General features: G+C 36.3%; 4 protein-coding genes and 1 pseudogene across 4 annotated transcripts; 3 read left to right on the top strand and 2 right to left on the bottom strand.

The window, feature by feature from the left end:
• Positions 1-1,926: 1,926 nt before the first annotated feature.
• On the top strand, positions 1,927-5,901 carry aqp8a.1 (aquaporin 8a, tandem duplicate 1). Its single transcript, XM_039665763.2, has 5 exons — positions 1,927-2,247; positions 2,483-2,609; positions 2,865-3,079; positions 5,143-5,277; positions 5,632-5,901. Exons 1-5 carry the CDS (start codon positions 1,988-1,990, stop codon positions 5,672-5,674), a joined length of 780 nt encoding a protein of 259 aa, XP_039521697.2. The 5' UTR covers positions 1,927-1,987; the 3' UTR covers positions 5,675-5,901.
• A 1,233-nt stretch (positions 5,902-7,134) lies between these two features.
• On the top strand, positions 7,135-10,324 carry aqp8a.2 (aquaporin 8a, tandem duplicate 2). Its single transcript, XM_039665762.2, has 5 exons — positions 7,135-7,436; positions 7,733-7,859; positions 7,948-8,162; positions 9,515-9,649; positions 9,761-10,324. The coding sequence occupies exons 1-5, from the start codon at positions 7,183-7,185 to the stop codon at positions 9,801-9,803; spliced, it is 774 nt and encodes a 257-aa protein (XP_039521696.1). The 5' UTR covers positions 7,135-7,182; the 3' UTR covers positions 9,804-10,324.
• A 3,116-nt stretch (positions 10,325-13,440) lies between these two features.
• On the bottom strand, positions 13,441-14,154 carry hbae5 (hemoglobin, alpha embryonic 5). Its single transcript, XM_039665773.2, has 3 exons — positions 14,007-14,154; positions 13,700-13,907; positions 13,441-13,613 (listed from the first exon to the last, which is right to left on the bottom strand). The coding sequence occupies exons 1-3, from the start codon at positions 14,099-14,101 to the stop codon at positions 13,485-13,487; spliced, it is 432 nt and encodes a 143-aa protein (XP_039521707.1). The 5' UTR covers positions 14,102-14,154; the 3' UTR covers positions 13,441-13,484.
• Positions 14,155-15,678: 1,524 nt separating this feature from the next.
• On the top strand, positions 15,679-16,852 carry LOC148971444 (hemoglobin subunit beta-1 pseudogene; annotated as a pseudogene).
• A 1,691-nt stretch (positions 16,853-18,543) lies between these two features.
• On the bottom strand, positions 18,544-19,190 carry LOC120475047 (hemoglobin subunit beta). Its single transcript, XM_039665760.2, has 3 exons — positions 19,095-19,190; positions 18,759-18,981; positions 18,544-18,672 (listed from the first exon to the last, which is right to left on the bottom strand). The coding sequence occupies exons 1-3, from the start codon at positions 19,184-19,186 to the stop codon at positions 18,544-18,546; spliced, it is 444 nt and encodes a 147-aa protein (XP_039521694.2). The 5' UTR covers positions 19,187-19,190.
• Between the last annotated feature and the right edge of the window lie 428 nt (positions 19,191-19,618).

The following is a 19,618-nucleotide window of genomic DNA, read 5'->3' as shown; positions in this document are numbered from 1 at the left end:
AAAAGGCAGATACGAGATTGGCCTGTATTGACTAATTCTGTAGGATCAAGTTGCTTTTTTTTAACAAACGGTTTTATCATAGCTAGCTTATAGGTTTTTGGTACGTATCCTAGCGACAAAGACGAATTAATGATATTAAGAAGAGGATTTATGACCTCTGGAAGCATCTCTTTCAGTAGTTTAGTCGGGTCTAGCATACAAGTTGTTGATTTAGATGAATTAACAAGTTTGCAAAATTCTTCCTCTCCTATAGCAGCAAATGAACCAAATCTTTCCTCAGGGAGACAATAGTGCACCTCCTGATGCGAAACTGTAGTAGACAGTTGCATAGTTATAATTATGTACCTGATATTATCAATTTTATAAGTGAAGAAATTCATAAAAATCATTACTGCTGTGTTGCTTGGACACTTCCGGGCTTGAAGCTTTCTTTTTCGTTTGTTTAGCCACTGTTTCAAATAGATACCTAAGATTATTACCTAATGTAAACCATTATAAATAAATTATATTTTACTATTATTATGAATATTTATGCATTTTAATACATTATGCATTAATTATCTTAATATAATGCAAAATAATATATTTATTATTTTACAAATAAGATTTAATTTAATAGAAAATTTTTTCATGTAAAGGACGAAAATTACAAAAATAAGCACATTTCTTTTCTCTGAAAGCTTATAAGTTGTACATATGACATACCATGGCTTTTCTTCAGACTACAAAAAGTTTGGGGTCAGTAAAGTTTCTCTTAAAAAATTAAAATGAATGAATACTTTTATGCAAGGATGCAAATTGTTAAAACATTTATAATATTACAAAGGATTTCTTTTTTAAATAAATGCTGTTCTATTGAACTTTCTATTCATCAAAAAGAATCACAGGAACAAAAATACACCATGGTTTCCACAAATATATTATTCATGTTTTCAACATTGATAATAATAGCACTGTAAAAAAATATTTTCAAGATTTGCTATCACAACATTTTTTCTTTTGTCAAATCAACTTAAATAATTTATTTATTTCAGACAACTTATTATTTTGAGTTTCTGATGATTAAATCAATCTCCTTCATTGTATTAACTCACTTTTTCCATTTCAACCAACTTAAAATTTTAAGGCAACCAGGTTACTTATTTTTTTAAGTTAAACCAACAAGGACAAAAAAATGTCCTAGGACATTTTTCTTGAACACCAAATCATATTTATGAAAACTATATAACTATTTCTACTGCATCTTAGATTAAATAAATGCAGGCCTCAGTGAGCAAAGAGACTTCTTTAAAAAAAAAAGCGTAAAAAAAAATCAAACAGACTCCAAACTTTTGAATGTTTTTCAAACGTCACAAATAATCACCACCAGGAAGTAGTTTTAGAAAACAAAAGGCGATTAAAAGACACAAAAAAAGGAAACCTTTCCTCTTTACCCGTCAACGCCAGGCATCCTGCAGTCTTTCTCTGGATTCATTTTTGTCAGTGAGTCCCTCAAGAGAAACATTAACCCAAAGTGACCTTGTGCTGTTATTTACCGCATTAACCCTGATTTGATGCATGAGAATGTGAGCAGATGAAATGCACATTTAAAAAACAAAAATGCCACAGGCCATGCTGAAATGCACAGCGATCTATAAATGCCATTAGATTGATAACGTTTGGTCAACTGCATTAACTCTAATCAATTCAGTTGCATAAGACAGTCGAGAAGACCTTGAGTGACATGAGAGTTTGTGCTCTTTTTATTGTCCTCAGTTGTGTAATAGCAGTCTGGTGGATGATAAGCTATATCCTGAACCCGTCACCCCCCAAACAATGCCCTCCACTGCAGTAATTGTAAAGTGTTTTTCCCAAGCCACCAAGAGTGATGACAACGGAGACTGTTGGCCCGCCTTACCACCACTCCACCCCATCCTCTGTCCACCTTTATCAGTAGAAAGCTGAAGAGTGTGTGCGCGCAGAACACCTGAAGCTTCGGACAGACGAAATGACCTCAGCGGAGTCCAAAGCAGATCTCTTCACGGTGGCCACGGGCGATGGAGGGGACAACCATCAGAACACGCAGAAGAAGTCTTTCTTTGAGCGCTACATCCAGCCGTGCATGGCAGAGGTCCTCGGCTCCACTCTCTTCATGTTCGTGGGGTGTGTGTCCGTCATGGGGAACGTGGGCATCAGCGGGAGCATCCAGCCCGCTCTGGCACATGGACTAGCACTGGCCATAGCAATTGCCATTTTTGGAGAAATCAGGTAACCGCCTCATGTTTTGTTTCCTGAAGTTGTGAAATGGCTAGACTTTTAAACAGATAACACATTATCGCATTTATATTTAAAAAAAAATAGAACTATTTAGATTTCAGTCAGTATTGAGAAAGCAATTCAAACTATGCAAAATGATAGATTTTATTTGTATTATTTGAAAAATAAAATGAAAATGTGTGATTAAATGACCATTTCATGTTTATGATGTCATCTTGTTTCCCAGCGGTGGTCACTTCAATCCGGCCGTGTCTGTGTGTGTGTACCTCATCGGAGGAATGGAGCTGATGCTCCTGGTGCCGTACGTGCTCTCACAGATGTTGGGTGGAGTGATTGCTGCCGCCCTTGCCAAAGTATATTTTCAACATTTTTTCTTTTGTCAAATCAACTTAAATTTATTTATTTAGTTCAGATAACATAATATTTTGAGTTTCTGATCATTAAATCAATCTCCTTCATTGTATTAACTCACTTTTTCCATTTCAATCAACTTAAATTTTTAAAGCAACCAGGTTACCAACAATATTTTTTTTTACAGTGTGGAAGTATAGAGTCACTTTTGACTGCAATATAAAATGCTTATAAACCTTTTTTTTTTTTTTCTCTAGGCTGTAACAACAGATGAGGCATTTGGAAATGCAACTGGAGCAGCGTTTGATGCCGTTCAGTCCTCTCACGGCGTCGGTTCCGCGACTATGGCAGAGATGATAATGACGCTATTTTTGACTATAGTTGTCAGCATGGGTGCCATAAACGGAAGGACCCGAAGTCATCTCGCTCCCTTCTGCATTGGACTCACCGTGACTGCAAATATTTTGGCTGGGTAGGAAACTAATATTTCACACAAAGAATACTCTGCCACACTAAATTTATTTTTTTTAAAAGAAAACAAATCTAGTCGAGTGTTTATACAGAGCATTTGTGTTAAATATTTATTTATATTTGTTTAAACATATACATCTGATACAAATGAAAGTTTTTTTTGTTTTTGTTTTTTGCTTTGGGACTATTCTCACTGTAAAAAAATATTGTTGGTTTAACTTAAAAAAAAATAAGTAACCTGGTTGCCTTAAAATTTTAAGTTCATTGAAATGGAAAAATTGAGTTAATACAATGAAAGAGATTGATTTAATCACCAGAAACTCAAATTATTATGTTATCTGAACTACATAAATAATAAATTATTATTAAGTTGATTTGGCAAAAGAAAAAATGTTGTGATTACAAATCATGAAAATATTTTTTTACAGTGTGTACATTTTCAAAACTATTAGTATAAAACTCCAAACTGATCACACTTGTAACACAACTAGTCATTCTTTTAAAAAATCTCATGCTTTCATTCTACATAATCATTGTATCAAAGCACAAGATCATACGTTTAATCACTGAAACACAACAGTATGAACTTCTTTCAATAGCAAACAATGCAAGATACATGTTTCAAATAACCATTGTTGCTAAAATAATTACAGTAATACAGGCTACAGGTGCCACATTAGAAAAAATACACATTACATTACCTAACTTATGTAATTGAATACATAATGTGTGTAATAGTATCTATCATGTTATGAAATGGCCATTAGGTTTTATGCTAGAACAGAGTTCGCTGGCAATATGGTGAAGTTCTCACTTTGCCATTGAATGATATGTATATGAATAATATACAATGAGTTACAGTATCACATGGCATATTATCATGTAAAACGTTGTATTTGATGTCATCTGTCATGCTTCTACTGATCAATCTGATGTTATACCATCATTAACTGTTTCCTCTCGCTTGTATTCCATCCTGCTTTTCACAATCTCTCTCTCTCTCTCTCTCTCTCTCTCTCTCTCTCTCTCTCTCTCCCTCTCTCTCTCTCTCTCTCTCTCACGCACACACATGTGCATGCACACATTTTGAACATAGTGGTTATCATCTAAGATAAATCACTTATGTAAATATATTTTATTACCACTCTAAAAAAAAATGCTGGGTTGTTTTAACTCAATTTTGGGTCAAACATGGACAAACCCAGCCATTGGGTTACATTTTTAAATGACACTTTTAACCCAATTTTTTAAATTTGTCCATATTTGACCCAAAATTGGGTTAAAACAACCCAGCATTTTTTTTTTTTAGAATGTACATATCGGAAATTGGAAACAAGTTCTACTGTATACGAAACTATTTCTATAGAATCAGTACCTACACTCTAAACAATGCTGGGTTGTTTGAACCCAAATTTGGGTCAAATATGGACAAACCCAAATGTTGGGTTAAAAATGTCAACTTTCACTTTCAACTGTAAATTTTTTAATTACATTTTTAACCCAACATTTGGGTTTGTCAAAATTTGACCCAAATTTGGGTTGAAGCAACCCAGCATTTTTAGAGTGTAGAAACCTGCTGTACCAAATAATTCATTTATTTACCATTAAATTCAGTTGGTTTAAATGATAGACACGTGTATTAAACTGAATGAGAGGAAATGAAAATCCAAAGTTTGTTTATGTTTATAATGTTTACATGTTATATTCCTTTTTTCGCACTGCTGTCCCTTGACTCCCCTCGGAGTGGTGTTAATGTATGATAGTGATTTTAACCCCTGAAACCGAGTCTGATTTATCTTATTCTGTTACTCCCTGATCTCCCATACCTGTCATCATATGTTTGTGTTACTGCACTTATTTCAAAAGTGCCTTTGAAGAACATGGCAACTGAACAAACACAGGATATCTTACAGGAAACAAAGACACCAGGAGCCTTAGAATAATAATGGCAAAAGGAAATATTAATTCCTGACACTAACATGTGCTGATATGCTGTATTTGCAGTCACTTTTTCAGTTTTGAGAAACTCTGATTTAACATGATTTTGTCTTCGGTGTCAAACAGGGGTGGAATATCTGGAGCATGTATGAATCCAGCTCGGGCCTTTGGGCCAGCGATAGTGTCCGGTCACTGGACGTACCACTGGATATACTGGGTGGGACCTTTGACTGGTGCTTTGGTCACTGTCAGCCTTGTGAGGTATCCTTGCAACTCACTTTTTCTTCATTAAGTGTGTCAGCTTAAACAATATATGACGACTTATTTAATTGTAGCCATTTATATTAAAATGAGTTGATATTTGATACAGGTTTTAATTGTTTAAAGCATACACTCTTAAAGCATGCTGGGTTGTTTAACCCAATTTTGGGTCAAATATGGACAAACCAAAATGCTGGGTTAAAAATGTAATGTAAAAAATGAACCCAACCGCTTGGTTTGTCCATGTTTGACCCAAAGTTGGGTTAAAACAACCCAGGATTTTTTAGAGTGTAAAACTTTTCATCTTTTATATGCGAGGATGAGTATTCTGATCATTTGCTTGATTCATTCTAGGTTGATAATGGGTGACAAGAAGATTCGTGTTATTTTCAAATGATGCAGATGAAGGACCTCTGAGGATCTCATGTTTCAAGCTTTTTAAATTCAAGATTACTTGTAAAGCATTGTATGATATTGTCAAACATTTATATTAGTGCAGTTTTATAAACTTTTCTGTATTCTGATGCTTCATTGTCTCTTTGACAAATGTATTTGTTGTTTTAGTTTTTATAGCCTTCCATTATGTATTATGTTAATAAGCATAAAGTCTTTTGTTAGACACTGCCTGAATGTATTTATTCACTTTACAATATGTAAATATGTAGCACCCCTATTATATATATATATATATATAAACACACTCCTGGGCCAAAAAATAAATAAAAATTGGGTCAAGTCAAAAAAGGCATAATATTTAGTGGTCTTTTAATGGTCTTCACACCGATCTAGATCATCCCCATGCAACTCGTGTTTCATTGTGATTCATCACTCCACACACCTTCTTATATTCTACCAAACACTTCATTCTGTCTTTGATTTTTTTCCGAGACAGCAATGGCTTTTTAAGTAGTGCATTTGCTTACATTTAATCAGATTCCTGACTAAAATAATTTTTGGTAAAGACACTTAAAAGCCATTTTGTTTAGCCCAGTTTTATATGAATAAAATATGGACAAACCCAAATGTTGGGTTAAAAATGTTATTTCAAATTTTAACCCAACTTTCACTTTCAACTGTACATTTTTTAATTGCAATTTTTAAACCAACCTTTTGGTTTGTCCATATTTGACCCAAATGTGGGTTGAAACAACCCAGCATTTTTTAGAGTATATATATATACACACACACACATACACACACAGTGGTCAAAAGAGATGTCTGGAGGGTACATTGGTTTTTAATCACCATCAAAATATGGAAATATTTAAAATAAGTATATTTTTAAACATTTTAAATATGAGGAAGGAACAAAACTCTACACTTGGTTAAGGTATTTGTCTAAATCTTATATACATATTCTTTTAAATTTAGAAATTAAAGAAAAAAGGACTCAAATATATATTTATTAATAAATAATAAATAAAACAACATATCACATTTCACCATATAACATGCTCAAAGTTCACCTTGAAGGATCCTTTATTATGCCATTTGGGTTGATAGCATTTACAAGGTTAGGGAGTTATCACACACTTGACACGCAAATCAATAACAGTTTTTTCCCCCCACTATTATATCTGAGTTATTAACACAGAGTGGAAACTGTCCAAATGTGTAGCCACTTAAGGGAAATGGGAAAAAAACATTCATTGATCAAACTCTAGACTGAAAATATCTGTGCTTATACCTCACAGTTATTGTTGAAACTTTCCAAATCTTTTCATTGTCTCCTTAAACTTGGTTGTACAGGACTGGCTGCTGAGTCCTTCAATCCTATGATAATGTATCAGTCTTTCAGGGATATAAGAGTGATTTATGGCGGAACAGGTCAAGTTGGCTCTTTTATAATAGTGCTTCCCTCTGCCACACAGTCACAAAGTTACTCTTTGCACTTGAGGGTGCACAATGCCTGTAGAGAAGCTAGAGCTCAAAGAGCTGGACAAAACGTTGCTGAAGAAGAATGAATCCTCACCCAAACCTCAGAGCAAGTATGAAAGAATAATCCAGCCATGTGTGGCCGAGCTGGTGGGCACAACGTTTTTTGTCTTCGTTGGCTGTGTGTCCGTCATTGAAAATGTGGAGGCAGCAGGAAGGCTACAGCCGGCACTCGCACATGGTTTGGCAGTGGCAGTGCTGGTGGCATGTATGGCAGAAATCAGGTAAGAGTGTGTCCTTGTTATAGTATAATTATTCATTGTATAACAACATAATGTATACTTATTGGGTTAGGATTATGGTTATTTATTTGCAAGCAATTCTGCATAATATAGCCCCTGTTGTTATTACTATGTAGCCTACATATGAGGACAAATAAATACAGTGTTACATTTTTTATATATACATATTTTTGATTTGTTCAATTATTTTTGAGTGCTGAAGGGGGTCTGAAAATCCCTTTCTGAACGCAAATGAGTTTATATCTCACCTGAATGGTTTTGTTTTCCTCTCCATGCAGCGGATCACATTTCAACCCTCCGTTCACCATCGCTATCTGGTTGTGTGGTGGACTTCAGCTGACGATGGTTGTTCCCTACCTTATCAGTCAGATTATCGGAGGTGTGCTGGGAGCTGCAATGTCAAAGGTGTGAGAAAGAATACACTTAATACAACAACAGAAAATAATATTGTTGGTTACACAAAAAAGTGCTCAACAGAGAATGTATTTTCAAGGTTATGACATCCCACAAGAACTACGTGAATGCTACCGGAGCGGCCTTTGCTGTTCTGAAGTCTGACGAGCAGCTGGGGAAGGTTGTGTTCGCTGAAATGGCCATGACATGTCTAGTAACCATGGTAGTCCTGATGGGGGCAGTCAATGGAAAGAGCAAAAGCCCCATGGTGCCCTTCATGGTGGGCTGCACTGTTATCATCAATATTCTGGCAGGGTGAGTAGCTATTGAACTACCGAATCTAGGCTATACTATACCAAAATCAAACTTTTGACCAGCGAATGTCTGGGACTTGTTTTGACCGTCATTAAACTGCCACACCTGAGGCAGTAGTAGGTTATTTTGCATTATTTAAACTTATGAATTTTATTGTAGCTATATATTGTGCTCAGTTTTTGTGATTTGTCCAAAATTTCGTGTTATAAAAGATGAAGTGACGAGGCAGCTCAAGGCGACGAAAAATGCTGTGACACGCTCTTCTCTGCTCTTCAAAAACATAACATTAGCTTGAGATGTATAAAGTAGTTCAACCCGGACTTGAGTAAAAGTATAAGTGCTCTATCAAAAAAAAATGACTTGAGTAGCCTAGAAGCTGAAGTGCTCCTTAAGTAGAAGTAGCCTACTAAAGTAGGTTATTCAACATTTTTTGTAGGCTACTTAAGTATTGCAAGTAGTTTTTTTTTTTAAATTCACTACTTTAGTAGGCTACTTAAAGTAAAAGTACAAGTATTGTGTCATGTAATTATTAAAGAAAGCAGTCGAAAGTTTGAATTAGCAATCAAATATAACGCGCTTTGGCGGGATACAAATTTGCTTTGGCGGCCACCAAAAAATGTCATTGCATGACAACCCATTACCCTATAAAACTGGCGTGTGATTTAGGCATGATGAAAGCCAACTTGCAACGAAAGATTCGTAAAATTTTAATAATTGTGTAACGAGTAGCCTAACTAGCAGAACATAAAAAAATCTAAGTAAAAGTAGCCTATTAAATTCATCGAAAATATTTACTGAAGTAAAAGTGGAAGTATGAAAAAAAAAACTCTAGTAGAGTACAGTACTTAATTAGTTCTACTTCGTTATAGCATACATATCTGGCTTTTATATAGGGTTTAGTGTGTTCTTGAGTAAAAAAAAAAAAAAGAAAAATTATTTTTTCAAATAATCAGTTTTTGTTCAGTTCTTTGTTCAGTAGAGACGTCCAAACTGCGTGCAAGAGGTAGAGGTGAGGAGGAGTGTGACTGAAAGTTTGAGGATGCAATGAATAGAGTCTGAACTTGAAGCTCTTTTTAATACTTTTCATTGGTTAAATATTTGTGAAACCCACAGACAGATAATAGTAATGATTTATAGGGGGTATAAATAATGATTTATACATTTTGTTAATAAATAACACACATACTCACTCACACACACACACACTCCCTAATATGCCCATATGCGTAAATCTGGCCCAGAGAAAGGTCATTTTTATTTTTAAAAATGTTATGTAGACTACATAACATTTAAGCTTTGCTAATGCTAATAGGATTTGTATCTGTGTTAATTTATGTTGTTTTATTTAATAGAGGAGACGTCTCTGGCACCTGTCTGAACCCTGCAAGAGCATTTGGACCTGCATTGATAGCTAACCACTGGTCTTATCATTGGGTTTATTGGGTCGGTCCGATAGGTGGAGGTCTGATGGCTGCTGCTCTCGTGAGGTTGGTTTGCCTTGATATTAAATATGCCATATTTCCTTGTTGAGGTCTTCCATGACAAAAAAAATAAAAAATATATTTACAGCAGACTGTAACTTTATTATTTTTTTACAGGCTTCTGCTTGGAGATGAGAAGATACGAGTTATAATGAAATGATATTGGAGCACATCAGCATGCAAAGCCTCTCAATTCATGATGCCAGCATTACTTCTAAACACTCGAAATATTTCATGTCTAATTTGACTGAAATTGAATTTAAAACTGTGGCTTACTGTGCTTCCCTTTTAGCAAAAATGACCAACCCTTTTTCTTTTTTTCCAGCAGATGTCAGTAAGTTGTCTGTTGATAATATTTCACATAAAATCTTTTATCTCTGTAGTTTTAGAATTTACTCAAAATAAAATGTATTCCATATTATCATAATAAATATTATTATCTCAAATTGGAGTATTTCCATTTAGCTTCAAAACAAGTTTCTGTGTAAACCATCAATCAAATGTCAAATGCAATTTTCTTCTTATTATTTTCTTTATGTTAGACACCTTATCATCAAAATCGATTATAAATACTATAATAAGAAGATGAATAATTGTAGGCTATATTATTATTATTATTTCGAACTGAAGTATGTATGTTTTATTCTTGTTTTTTTAATAAAAGAAATATGGGAGATCTAGTTTTTACAAGTTGTCACAATGACTATATGCATCAAAATACTGGATTGCTGTATTTGCTGCATTAATGCTGGGTTCAGCCTTTTGGGCTATTTTATTTGGTGATTTTTTTAATGATTTTTTTACCCAGGTGCTGGCTATATATAACTCAGCTTTTGCATCATTTTTGCTGACAATATGTTGGGTCAGTGATAACATAAAGCAGTGAAGGGGTGGTCAAAATCCCTTGCCTCTTCAGCATATATTTCATATATTCGTTTGAATGCTTATTTCTTTTATAAAATCAGTAATCAAGTATTCATTATCACTTAATAATACATCCACACACACACACACACACACACACACACACACACACACACACACACACACACACACACACACACACACACACACACACACACACACACACACACACACACACACACACACACATATATATATATATATACTGTATATATATATACTGTATATTCCTTGTGCTTTTGTGACAATTATATTCTTAAATGCATGCTGATTTAAGTAACCAGCTTCTTTTAGGTGCATTCCAGGATACCTCTGACATGTAGGCCAGGAACTGCACAAGGCCATTTGTCTCTTTCCAACACAGTCTCATGAAGATGCGTATCTATACCACGAGTGCAACACATTCTCACCCCAAGGCGTCACCTTTGACCATGCTTCAATATTTGATGTTTTAGGCGTCCTTTAGCGTCACTTACATGACGCGATCCGACGGCGTCATCTAACTGACGCTAAAGTAAAGCGTGAGTTAGAGGACGCGGTTAGGTTTAGGTATGGGGTGTGGGTAGGGTACACGCGATCCTAGGGCGTCATCTAACTGACGCTAAAGGGCGCCTAAAGCGTCAGATATTGAAGCATGGTCAAATGCTTCCCAAGGCGTCAGTTAGGTGACGCCTTGGGAGTGAGAATGGGCTGACGAGTGTCGTTTCTCGTGGTATTTATACGCCAAAAGTGTTTTTTTCGTGTATATGGTACGCACTAAAAAATCCTGGGTTAGGTTTAGGGGGGAGGGGGTGGGGAGTTCGTGCGTATTATACGCAAAAAAGTGCGTATCATATGTATGCGAAAATCGCGTGCCATATACACGCAAAAACTGTTTTTGCCGTATAAATGCCACGGTTTATGGACCCTAAAGGCGTCGTGAACACATATGTCCAACACATAATGATCCTTCTCTGTACAGATGGTCAAGCTATATTGATCATTGCTATATTGAACTTTAATTGTTGTATTAAAATGTATTCTTTCTATTATATTTCTGGGGAGCAAATGTTATCTGTTTTTTTTCCCAAACGAGTGAATGTTTTACCATTATGTTTTGGTACACTTGACTGATAATAAGCAGCTCAGACTCTCTTTAGCCTTGATGGGAGCTCTCATTTGTCCTATGTGAATGCCGTAACAGTGAAAATAATAGGGAAATATGGGATTTGGGTTGTGTTTGAGTGTTGAAACATAAAGGGGTCATTGAAGCCAGTAGTTCAAGGCACCATTTCTTTGTCTAAATCTTACTCCAGTTAGGCTAAAGTTTAGTGTTAGTCTTCTAGATTGCAGGTTAAGGAACCACTGCCATTATTGGAGATTGACTGAGTTGTTGTTCTGAAAACTGGCGCCCAGCAACCCAAATCTGTGACCTGGAAGGTCATTATGTGCCTCTGAGTGTCAGATGCACAATCGATGCTTTTGTCTATGTATATGTGTGGAAAATTATGTTTATCTATTTCTTAGCCAATGAGAATAATTTAACGTGTAAGCTGACGTAGCTTAGACCTTGAAAATGGTATGCTGCTGTGAAAAGATCAACTGCTGTGATCTTTGTAACTGTGCGATAAACTTATAAACTTATAAACTTTATTTTTTTTTTTATATAATTCTGACTCCGGGTCTTCTTTCTTCATATCTGTTTCTGAGACTTTGACTGTTTGTTTGCCCCCAACAGTTGTCTCTGCTGAGGCTGCTCCTTCCATTTTCTTTTCTAAATGTTTTATGATTGTCAAAAAATGACTTGTCATAGAATAAAAAATATTTTGAACTTTCCTTACAGAATTTATAGCCTATATTATTTAAAATGAATAACATTCAATTTCATGTTGTGTGACACTATTTATATATATATATATATATATAAATAACAACAACAAAAAACAGCATATTGTGTATACAATTAGTGTATAAAAGTTGGGTCAAAATAACCCATGTTGACCCAAAATGACCCAAATGACCAATGACCCAACCATGGTCGTTTTTGATCCAGAATTTTTAAAGTGTATTTCAATTAGCCTATAGGCTACTAAAGTTCTGTGATATTTGACCATTTTCAATGTCATTTTTCGAGACATCTTTTCAGTATAGCCGAAGTCTGCGCGTGCACGATGTTTGTTCTGCATGCGTCTCTTTGAGCGTTGTTGTTTTTTTTCCTTTTCAGACAATCAAGAGATCAGCTTGATGACCGTATATGCCCTATACAAGAGATTCTCACGTGACTCAATGCTGCTCGTGCGTCTCAAGTTGAGTTCATTTAATTACTTGACGGGTTTTTGTCATTTTATTTTATTAATTTATTTTTTGTGCTCTATATTTTAAAATAGGGCTATAGGTTATTTATATTTATATATAAATTGTAGTGGATCAAAACCACTAAGCTAGGCCTACAATTTAAAATTCAATAAAAATCAAAGTTATTAATTCTGAACAATCCATAGCCACATAGGCTATTAATCATGCTTATATCGGTAGGCTATAATAGGCTATGTAAAGGTCTTTAATATGTTATAAGCCAAAAGAAACAATCAGTTGGTTTGTTTTAAATTTGAACATTGCATGTTGCCAAAATGTGAAGATCGAAATATCTATAAATGTATAGCCTATAGCTTGCCTATATTTATTCAGCAACAGGCATATTCAGTTAATTCCACACGGTATGATTTAGTCTAATCAGAGTTTAATAATCTAAAACATTTTCATTAAATTGTAAAAATCTAACAGAATTCATATGATCCAATAATTGCAAACACATAGATTTAGTTTTGTCGCATGTAAGGGAAGAAACGCAGAAGTGTCTCAAGATTTGTTTTAATTGACATGTTGTTGACCAAATCGACGAAACAACATTCAAACTGTTTAACAAATATCAAACAGGTTAACGATATTTATCAGATAAAGCCAGGGCCACTCTTGCGAGGAACTTGTCCATGGCCAGGTGGACTTCAGGTGTGAAGTCATCAGGGAAGAGCATGGACAACACCACGAGAATGTTGTGGGCCAGGATCTGTTAAATTAAGATTTTCAATGATTAAATATAATGACAACTAAAAGTATGGCTCAATTATTGGTCAGACACAACAGTATATTAACCTTGAAGTTAGCAGGATCGACTCTCAGCTGGAAGGCATGCAGCTCGCTGAGAGTGAGCAGGCCACCGAAAAGGTCGTCGATCTTTTCAACAGCCATACCGAGTCCACCGAGGACCCTCTTTCCATGCTTCCTCACCGGGGCAGAGCCGGGGGTCAGGTCGCTCCAGTGAGCGAAGTAGGTCTTGGTCTGAGGGTAGACCAACAGCATTCTGCAAACAGAATGGGGTAAGTTCCAGTTTAATCAGACCCGTAACATGGATCTCTGCACAATTATTTTTAACGAAATGGAAGAATTTGTCTTAGCCTACCTGGACAACGACTCATTGCCGATATCTTCAGCCTTTGGGGAAATCTTCGCCCAGAGGGTCTTCACAGCGGCTTTGTCCTTAGGAGAGAGACTCATTTTGAATTGATGTCTGGAATGTCAAATGACTTACCCACCTAAATGTTGGTCCTCTTTTTAAGCGTTTGTAGTTGAGATGGGCACACCCAAGATACAGCCTAATTGCGTGTCAGATTGAACTCCTGCCAGTAAACATTGGAAATTGACTTGATGCCCATTTTCCCCTCCTCATTTTTGGGGTGATACGTGATGATAGCCTACTGTAGCCGTGTGCGCGCACTTGGTCGTGGGTCAGATGCCACTCAGCTCACGTCCGCATCTTCAAAACCCCACAACCTGATTTAAATAATTGTTTAATTTACTTAGTAATTTGGTTAGTTTCGTTCTTATGCAAGATACTTCATGTGTGTGTTTTTTTTTTTTTAATATAACTCAATGCAGTTTATTTTGAGTGCTAATTTAGTTCTTAACGGTCCATGCATGCACGCTAAATGCGCCACTGATTTTACTTTTATTACAATGTTAATTACAGTTTTCTTGGTTTCTGAGACACAATTCATGAAACAATTCCCCATTTTCTCACAACTATAAGCACAATACCTGAACTTCATAAAGCTTGTAAAAGCCTATTTCAGTCAAAAACATATTCTCCTATCGCCTCAGATGACACAAAACCGATCAAATACACAGACAACTTATGAACACTATAGATTCGTTTATTATAAAACTGCAACAAAAACGTAATAAGCCTATTAAAAGGGTAATATACAGTAAATTAAAGACAGTAAAATACAACAGAATGATTCAAGATGAGAGGCGTGCTCAATTCCTTTTTAACCTGGTTTAACCTGGTTAAAAAGTTTAACCTGGGTGCTCTTAGGACATCTAGGAGACAGTATAGACAAATAATCTCTGATGACCGAGGCACTCCTCAATTAAAATGTCTTTATCAAACAAATGACATGTCCTAAACGGACCAATTTGAATTGACATGGAGCGTTCTTCGGGGCATGGTGAAACAGATAGAAAACTGGTCTTGATAACACACAAGTGGAAGCAAAACACACAGGTGCTGGCAATAGTGTTAAAGGTCCACAGGCAATTGCCAAGACATTGCCAAGACACGTACATTTGTTTTCTTACAAGGCACATTAAATATTACAAAGACAAAACGACTCAAAAGCGAACTGAATCGTTTTTTGATTATTCTGATTTTCTTATTCTGAATTGATTTATAATCATTTATTTCATTTATTGGCTCTCAAATGTTTGCCTGTTGAATCGATAAAATGCCCACGCCCTTTTTATTTGCTATTTGGTGAGGCTGGATTTTTTTAACCACACAGTCAAAAACATTTCATTTTGAGATCTACGCAATTGAGAGTCTGTTAGAAGAGATAAGCAGAGTCGTTTTGAATGTAGCCTACGTGTATCATGTATGAATGCGATAACCAACAGCGGAGATCACGACAATAATTCATAGTAGCCTAAATAAAAGTCACGTTCACAACTGATTAGGAATAAAACAGTTACAAAAGGATTTAGGAATATTATGTTTTATCTAAAGACATCCTTTCAAGCACATTTTGTATTCAGCGTCATACTATGTTGTTTTTTTTTTTTCATGAAAGGGGGCGTATGTTATGCTACAAGAATTTTACTTACATTAAAACTTCTAGAAGATTGCAAACGTCCAGAATCACTACAAAGTCAGCGCCACCGCCATGCCCATGAGAAGTTTCAGCCAATCAAGTAAGCCCACTTGTATTGGCGATGGCATAAATAGTGTCGACAGGAGTGGAATGGTATGATTCTTATTCAAAACGGAGAAGAAAATCATAAACTGAAAACGGTTGTGTGGACCGACCAGGAGCGTGCCTACATCCACATTTTCAGCAAGCTTAACTATGAGGACGCTGGCCCAAAAGCCCTGCAGAGGTAAGGACCATGCCCATTAATGTGCTCCTCATTCTCTATGCAAGTTTTCTTTGTACAAGAACACTGTACCAATCATGATTTGTAATCACAACATTCTTTCTTTTGTCAAATCAACTTAAATCATTTATTTAGTTTTGATTTATTTTATTTTGAGTTTCTGGTGATTAAATCAATCTCCTTTATTGTATTAACTCATTTTTTTCAATTTCAATGAACTTAATTTTTTAAGGCAACCAGGTGACTTAATTTTTTTTAGTTAAACCAACAATATTTTTTTACACTGAGCATATACCCAAACTCGTACAGATGCAGTCAAACACTTTTTAAAAACATTTATCAACCAGTTTGCGCGACACTCTTTTGCCTCTTTTCAACGCGTTCTCATCCCAAAGCGCCATATAGGACGCTTTTGCAAAAGCGTAAATATCCAACGCACATGGCACCCTTTAACGTCTAATGAGACGCTTCGGTTATGGTTAAGTTTAGGTAAGGTGTTGGGTAAGGGTTAGACCACTAGGGGGCGCCTTCTGCCCAAATATATGTGCGTTGGATATTTACGCTTTTGCAAAAGCGTCCTATATGGCGCTTTGGGATGAGAACGGGCTCCTCTTTTCTGTTTCAGCTGCTGGCCGACTGCCTGACAATCGTGATGGCAGCGACGATGGGTTCCTCTTTCACCGCGAAGGTGCAGGCTGCCTGGCAGAAGTTCCTCGCTTTTGTCGTCTCTGCTTTGAGCAGACAGTATCATTAAAAACTCTCAAATATGGGGAAATTATTGTATGTCTCCAATGCGATAAAGACGAATTGATAAGCACCCGACCATTATCCTAATATCCAATATTAAACGGAGAGTTCACCCAAAACTGAACAATGTCGTCATTAACTCACCCTCATTATTTATTAGACTCCATGACATTTATCACAAATAAAAAATATATATTTGTAATTGAGTGCAATGCTCATCTTGTTTGGACATACAGAATTGTTTGGTAGCCGCTGCAGGCAGCTTAAAGGGATAGTTCACTTTGAAATTAATTTTTGGGATGTTTTAGCTTACCTCAAGGCAGATGTAGGTGTCTTTGTTTCCGCAGTAGTTTCAATTATAATATTATTAGGTCAAACCGTTCTTTTCTCTCAGTCATATAGGCTAATGGAGGTCACCACCTCAAAGAGCATGCACAGAGAAGTCCAAATTAAGCATGATTTAATGACTCGTAAATGTAAGTACACATTGATGGCCTAAGACACAAAACAAGCGGTTTGAAAACAAACAGTATTTATATCGGTTTTACATCTTGTAACCACAGCCACGTCCAAGTGATCTGAGGGTGCGGGTGCTTTGGTCTGCGCAAGCGCCAAGTGATCTCTTCGGAAGCGAAGAAGAGTTCGCGAGAGTAGCCTATACACTTGTTTTCTTTTACACGGTGTAAACATTCCGAATAACTAAGCAGAAATTAGTACCATTTTAATTGGGTGTAATCTTACAATCTTACACGTGAGAGATCACTTCTGGTCACCCCCTTCCCAAAAAAAAAATAAATAAATTAATTAATTAAATAAATTGTTGTAAGTTTTAATACTGAACATGCATATTTGTCACATCTAGACTGTCATAGTTAAAGTCCCACCATTTTTGTCGTTCACTTTTCCATAATCACACAAATGTTTCACATATTGCTCTTTCATTGCTAAACATCTGACACTGTCAAATGGTTGGCAGTTTCTTATCCTGATATAGCAGAAGTTCCTTTGTTTCATAAGATAATGACTGCCCATTCAACACTAAATTTTCTTTGTGTTGACCAGCTGTATCAAGTCTACAAAAAGGTACAATTTCAAATATCTGTTGGCAAATAGCTTTTCTGAATGCTCAACCAGAACTGCTTGTCCCACAGCAAGCCAGCTGTATTTTAACCGTCATCATTCAGTTGAATAAATGTAATTATTTTCCCAATGAGCAGATTTGTGCCGATTCTAAGTAATTTGAGTAAATGTCTTTTGAAAATAACGATTATTTAAATGGAATCAAATAACTGTAAATGGTTATATTGGAGTGCAGCATTTCTTGACGGTATATTGACAAATGTACATCACATTGTTGATTAGTTTATTTATGTTAAATACATTATTTAAACCAAATTTTATATTCAATTCAGATAAATATTAAATTAAATATTAGGGTAAATAAATATTACATTTACGCCTAAATATTTTTTACAATAAAGTCGAACTGCATTTTGGATCTTCAGTTAGAGAATTTTAGGCTTTAAAGATTGCAACACATATCTTTTCATGTCTTGTAAGGCGTGAGGAAGGGAAGGAGCAGGAAGTGGAGATCATATCAGAATGAACAAAGACCTCAAATGGCCTTCGTGAATCGTGATCCCTATGCAACCTTCTTGTAGCCTAAGTCACTAAAGTTATGAAAACATGCGTTAACCTTTTTTTTTTATTTGAAACGTTAAGACAACTCAATGGACAACAAAATCATCTCAATAATTTATTTTTTTTTATTACGCAATAAACATGTTCAGTAAAAGAATCTTCTCGTCCAGTCCACGAATCTAATAATACTGCCTTTTTAGGGCTGATATAACAACACACAGGAACTTTTGCCAAACAGCTTGGATGTCTGGGGTGAAGTCAGTCCTCATGCGTCTAGCGATCACCACGGTCAGGCAGTCACCTAAGAGCTGGAAAAGAAGAGAGGGAACGTAAAGCACAGTTCCAACATAATGATGACCAACATGATAGCCGCGCATTGCTCTAAGACACCAACCTGAAAATTGCCTGGGTCGACCTGCAGTTTCTCTGAGTGAAGCTCGCTAAGGTCACGGAAGGTTTTCTTGATATTATCCATGTTATTGAGAGCTTTCTCCAGCCCTTGAAGCACGACAATGCCGTGCGCCGCGATTTTTGGATTAGCCATGATTGCCTCCGCGTTATACAGGTTTCCAAACCCACCAAAGTACCGCTGAGTCCAAGGGTAGACGACCAAGCATCTTGAGATCAGACAATAAAGCAGGAACATTAAAGGCTGAAAGAACATTAAACAGCTGAAAGAGTTCATATTAAGGAGAAAAAGGAAGCAGGCGATAGAGAAAACATTACCTACCTCGTCAAGCCCTCGAGGCCCACCGACTCGTAGTCGAGTTTGGCGAATACACCCTGAATCGCAGCGCGTTCCTCAGCTGTCCACTGAACCATCGTGTCTCCAGGATTCACGGCTGGACAGATGTTTAAATAGGACTGCTGGGCCGCCGCCCACGTATAGGCAGATCTGTTCGGCCGATAGTCCGGAGAAAAAGGCGGCAGTTGACCGATAAACGGAGTCCATGCGAATAAACTAGTGGAGCCCGATCTCATGAAAGTTCGTATCTATTGCACGAATGTCACTTCTCGTGCCATTTATACGCCAAAAATAGTTTTTGCGTGTATATGGTATACGCGTTTTTCGCGTGCATATGATACGCACTTTATGGCGTATAATGCGCACGAACTCCCCTCCCCCCTAAACCTACCCAAGGGGTTTTCAGAGCATATTTGGCATAAAAATGCCACGAGAAATGGATTTTCGTCACCAGAGTGTGAGGTTTCTTGTTCTTTATTTGTTAAACCTGAAAGAGCGAGTCCACTGTT

The sequence above is a fragment of the Pimephales promelas genome, chromosome 17, assembly GCF_988280905.1.
Source record: "Pimephales promelas chromosome 17, fPimPro1.hap1.1, whole genome shotgun sequence".
In the NCBI taxonomy this organism is placed as follows: domain Eukaryota; kingdom Metazoa; phylum Chordata; class Actinopteri; order Cypriniformes; family Leuciscidae; genus Pimephales; species Pimephales promelas.
The sequence above is the reverse complement of the archived record's forward strand: the minus strand, read 5'-3'. Positions and strand labels throughout refer to the sequence as shown.